Genomic DNA, 5,402 nt, shown 5'->3' on the forward strand with positions numbered 1-5,402 from the left:
AGTGAAAGTGTGTAGCTGCACGGTGTATTTGTGCAATGACAACTGGTTCATGTGGAGAACATGCACTTCATGTGTTATACGTCGACTATGCGAGATGAGTGCAATCCACTGTGTGCGTGGTCTCCTCTATAACTTGAACCAACTCACTGCACTATAACATTGTCATCAACCATTTGTATCCTCATTCTCCTTTTATTTCCTTTTTCCCCCTTCTCTAGTGTGGAGCAGCACGCTAGGGTCATATTGCTGCCGGCCGAACTCTCTACCTTTCTTTTCATTGAATTATTTTCATCGCTATCTTGCTTATTCACTGTGCTTTGGGCCTCCTTGCAAACACAAATGTGGCTATTTGCAATTCAAAGTAGGTTCTTTGATGGCTGCATGGCTGCCCAGTGTCATTTGTAGAACTGAAGTCACATCTGCCACTTTTTCCTGCCAAAAAGTTGAAGGCATTTGCCAGTAAAACAAACTGCTTTTGCGTAAGTGGTACAATGTATTGCTTGCCGTGCATTTACTAAACAGCAAAGGCATTGTTTCGCCTAAATTTAGAAGCAGTGCATTTCAGTTTTGTTTAGTATAGTGTCCCAAATTGACTTAGGCTCTGCAGGATTCTGTAGTTTAGGTGTCCGGCTCATTTTTGACCAATGATCTTTCTTTTTAACATGCACTGACATCACACAGTAAATGGGTGCCTTTCATTTTTCTCTATCAAAACATGGTCGCTATGGCTGGGATCGAACTCAGGTTCCTCAAATTTAAATGCCTAAAACTGGTTGTTTCATACTATTTCCTAGAAGACTTTCATCGGGGTAGCCTTGTAGTACCTACTTTACTATAGCCACATCTCCTTGTAGTACCTAATTTACTATAAACACACTTGTGGCATATGATGTTGACATTAACAAGCGTTTCTTGAAATGTTGGATTGCTAGCTGACCAGTGTGCAAACCATAAGGGAGTGATGTCAAAATACTCTGGTTCTCCCCTCTTCAAGTGTTGCTATAATTTGTGAGCTTAATTCTTTAATTTTGTAGCAATGCTTCCTTCTTCAAAAAGATTGGTAGGCATAAAGGTGCAAGTACAACACGTCACCTAATTCTGAAGGTTTTGAAGCGGCTGTAAGATAGTTTGGAATTCAAGTTAGCCAAGGTCACTTTGAGATGTATACAAAGAATAAACAGTGATTGTGAAAGCCAGCACTTATTTATTTGACTCAATATTGAACTGCACCATCCTGCGTAAGCATGTTATGAGGTGCCCACGACTTCAAAAATAAACACTCCTGTTTCTTCTTGCCATGACACTTGAGCAGAATAGCAATCACATACATAAAGAGTTCCAAAAAACAAATTACACAGCATGCTATGCCACTGCCTCTGCTTAACAGGTGCAGTTAAGTTAGCTATACTGTGCTCAAAAAATGCCTATTCAACGCAGTGTTCTCAAACAAGCGTGAGTACTTTAAGAGGGTGGAAATTCTGGCTGGTTGGTGTATGATCTGTGGCTAAAAACAGCGCTAACACGAGACGAAGCAGACGAAATAGCATCGTGGTCCCTCTGCTTCGTCTCGTGTCAGCGCTGTTTTTAGCCACAGAAGCATGAGTACTTGGTTATCGAGTTCACCTAATATCCCACTACTTTCAGAATCAATAGTTTGCCGTCGCCAGATTATGAGCTTCAGAAAAGGGCGGTTGCCGCTATGAACAGGGCGCCGTAATCATGCGTGCGTTCACAAAACGAGAGCATGTATTCATTTCAAGGATTATTACTGCTAATTTCAGAAAACTGGCTTCGCTGTCCCAGCATGTTGCTATATAGAAACATTTCCGTATTTAAATGCCAGAAAAAAACTGAAAAAAAAAATCCTGAGTGCAAACAGCTGCTCACAAGGTAGCATAAAATGAGAGACGGGTTTTGAGGTGTAATTTAGCATCGGTAGTAGTCTACATACGCCCTTGGGTAGGCCAGTAGCTTTAGCATCCTTAGCGAAGACCCCCTCGAGCAGCGATGTAGCATCACAGCAAATGTTTCTCTAATACACCACGTAACCACTTTTTTTTTCTCTTTTTTTCCCCCCTTTTTACTCCCCATATTCCAGCGGTGCTTATCCAAACATTGCAGTGCTACTAACCAAGGCGGTACTTTCAGCGGCTAGTGGCTCCAAGGCGAGCATCCAACGGCGCTGCGCAGCTTTCTTGGAATCGACGCACTTGCACATCCAGTTGGCATCCAGCATGCTGAGGCAGCAAAAGTTCAGCAATCGTGGCTTCACAAAATCGCTTGCTGTCAGAGTCAAACACCAGACTTCGAGATGACGGCCAAAACACTTGTTTCGAACTGCAAGCATCAAAGTATCCAGCATCCAAATGGCACGGCTTGGGCCACTGCGTTTATAAAGCCTCAAAACTGCGGCCGCAGCACCCTTTAAGCCACAGGCACTACCACTAAGCCATGGTAGAAGGATACGCGCTTGTCTGGCTAACCAACGCCCCAACGCTCGCGTCGGCGAAGCGAACAGCGCGCGCGTGTGCGTCGCCATCTTTCTTTGGTGTAAAAAAAAAAAAAATAGAAACAAGCAAAAAACGATTAAAAGGAAGTGGCGTCGTGTCACTTGCCTGTGCGTCAGAGCGTCGTCTGCTCGAGTGCTCCTACGGGATATGGTTTGTCAATACGCTTCCGGGGCCCCGGGCAGCGGAGCGGACTGAATATGCCGAGCGCCTTTATCAGTGCCGAGCTTGTTTTTCCTCTTTTTGCTTTATCGTTGCTACCTCCCCTTTGCTTCGCCCGCGTATTTCGTCTCGTATTCAGTTCGAACGGGGTGTGTTTGTTGTGCATGCGCTGCGTCGTTCGCTCCGTGTTCGCAGCAGTGCATCGATTTTTGTGTTTGGGCTTGTGGGCATGGCAGAGTTGTAGCTTTACTCGATTTCTAGTGCTTATTATGGGGGAAGTAGCGAACGATGAAGCGACAATCAAGTTTTTAGCGCTCGTAGGAAGCTGCCCACTGATATGAAATATTGAAGATGCTTGCGATAAAGAACGCTTGCAATAAATGAAAGCTTTTTCGCTTGCTCGTCGTCCTCGCACACTTCAGGCAGAACAGCCAGAGCGGCGAGAGGACGGTTTCGCTCGGCGTCCATGTTGAAACACTCGGCAGAAAGGCTTTCGGTAGCGCGCACGAACAGCGGGGGAGGAGGGTTTTGACTCTATCGACGCCCTGAGCCTTGTATACATGGACTCGACAGTACAGAGTCGGGTAAGCGTCGAGTAAGCGACGTCACCACTTACTCGACCCTGTAGGTGTCTACATGATCTCGCTTCCTCGCGAGTAAGTATCGCAGCGGCCCCTAGCGTCGGGACAAGTAGTTACCGCGCAAGCTTCTGGCACTTCCGGTTCGCTTTTCTGACCGTTTCCCGCGCTTTCGCGATGGCTGCGTCGTCTGCTTCGATCTTAATCATTTTCCTGTCCCTTCACCAACTTTATTTTATGACGATCTTGGTGTCGTGGATAAGTGTGTATAACATCCTTATATCTGTCGTGATGTTTCGGCACCGGGCTCGTTGTCAACATATACGAACCATCACGTCGCATAGCCGAGCCTCACTCACCGCCGGTTGGTCCGACCATGAAGTCGCCGTTTTGCATGGTTAGTAACCATTTTTCTATGTCTGTTTTTAATCTTCGTGTGCAGAGACTGTTATAGAGCGGTTTATGCGGTGTGCCGAAAGGATCAAGCTACATATGTTCACCAATACTGGTAGCTATGCGTTTGAGCAGTAGGAGCAGACAAAAAAAAAAAAAAAAAAAACAGCGCGCGCACCGCACTGCGGGAGTCCACTCTCCTGTATTTTATTTACTACTATTTAACAGTGCTATGCGGTGGACTAACGATCAGAGCGTTCGCATCGCAATCTCGAGGTCCTGTGTTTATCTCAGTACCGCCAATTTCACACAGTTTCTTTTCTTTTAACGAATTCACAAGGTTTTGCTCGGCTTGGTGCTCGGCTTTTCTCGGGTGAAATTCCTGGAAAGACGTCTTTGGTCGCCTCAGCTGTACCTTAATCTATGCGTGAGGGACCAAAACCTTGCAAACATTTCTCGGTGGCACGTCGAACCCCGCGCGTACGCGCAAGACGGACATATGCCGGGCTTCGCCTTGCATCAGCGAATATCGCGTTTTTATTTTATGGCGCTTCGTCACACGCATTCAGTATATATTACTGCTCTTTGACAAATGCTTCTCGCGGTATATACAGGGGGAAGTGAATATTAAATATTATATTCAAAATGAAGCAATATTCTTCTCCTGATCAGTACCTTCTGTGGCATGGCGACATAACTAGGCGTACTGCTCTAGCAACACTTTGGACCATTAATTTAGGATTATGACTGTGATGCCGCGCACTACAGTCCGTTTTCAGCATATTTGGAAAAGGGTAGTAAAAACTGTGCTAAACTGGTAACACCATGCATCTTTCAGGACTGGAAACGATGTCACCATCACCAAAATGCCGAGCATGGACCAAAAAAAGGAGCAGTGATTGGTGGGATAACATTGTATGCAATAACTTTGATGACAGTGAATGGAAGCAAAATTTCAGAATGTCAAGGGCAAATTTTTGTGAATTGGTTGCCGCCCTTGCTCCATTCATGTCTCCGGAGAGTAATTTTGTTCGAGAGCCAGTGCCTGTTGACAAGCGGATTGCCATTGCCCTGTACAAACTGGCTAGCTGCTGTGAGTACAGGGTAGTGGCAAACCAGTTTGGAGTCCACAAAAGCACTGTACAAAAATTCGTATATCTTTTCTGCAGCACTGTAAAAAGGCATCTCGCCAAACAATACATCTACATGCCTACAAGCGAAGAGGCTGCAGTAATATCTAGAAATTTTAGCGAAAAGTGCCACATCCCACAGATATGTGGTGCCATCGATGGCACCCACATACCAATCACTGCTCCTAAAAAAGGCTACAGAGATTTTATCAATCGCAAAATGTGGGCGTCATACAACATGCAGGCAGTTGTGGACGACCGTGGCATGTAAGTGCATTTCTTCATTCATTACTGGGAGTAAAAGCTTGCTTGCTGGTAGCACACAATTAATATTGACTCAAAGCTTCTGGAAAATATCAAATCATGCTGGTTTTGCTTTGTGCAATCGGTACTCTTCCAAGCAAGGTATTTAGCGGTCATATTGATGTACAAAAAGAGCCACAGTGAATTTTCAAACAAAACATTGTTTGCTAGCAACCCTCACAAAGTATGATTATTGTGATTAACTATAATGATAACGAATGTATCGTATTTCATTTAAACTTTGGGACGTCCAAAACTGACAGTGTTTCCTTTAAAAACTGCGAATTCTGCAGATTTCCTGCATTGTTCCGCTGGTCAACTACTTTTAT

The 5,402-nt window shown here is 44.9% G+C and overlaps 1 protein-coding gene across 1 annotated transcript; it reads left to right on the forward strand.

Moving 5' to 3' along the window:
* Positions 1 to 3,175: 3,175 nt before the first annotated feature.
* Positions 3,176 to 5,041, forward strand: LOC146194379 (uncharacterized). Its single transcript, XM_084596539.1, has 2 exons — positions 3,176 to 3,644; positions 4,479 to 5,041. The coding sequence occupies exons 1-2, from the start codon at positions 3,425 to 3,427 to the stop codon at positions 5,039 to 5,041; spliced, it is 783 nt and encodes a 260-aa protein (XP_084452665.1). The 5' UTR covers positions 3,176 to 3,424.
* Positions 5,042 to 5,402: the final 361 nt, after the last annotated feature.

This window comes from Amblyomma maculatum, chromosome 3 (genome assembly GCF_055883805.1).
Source record: "Amblyomma maculatum isolate TAMU_Amacu chromosome 3, ASM5588380v1, whole genome shotgun sequence".
Taxonomy (NCBI): Eukaryota; Metazoa; Arthropoda; class Arachnida; order Ixodida; family Ixodidae; genus Amblyomma; species Amblyomma maculatum.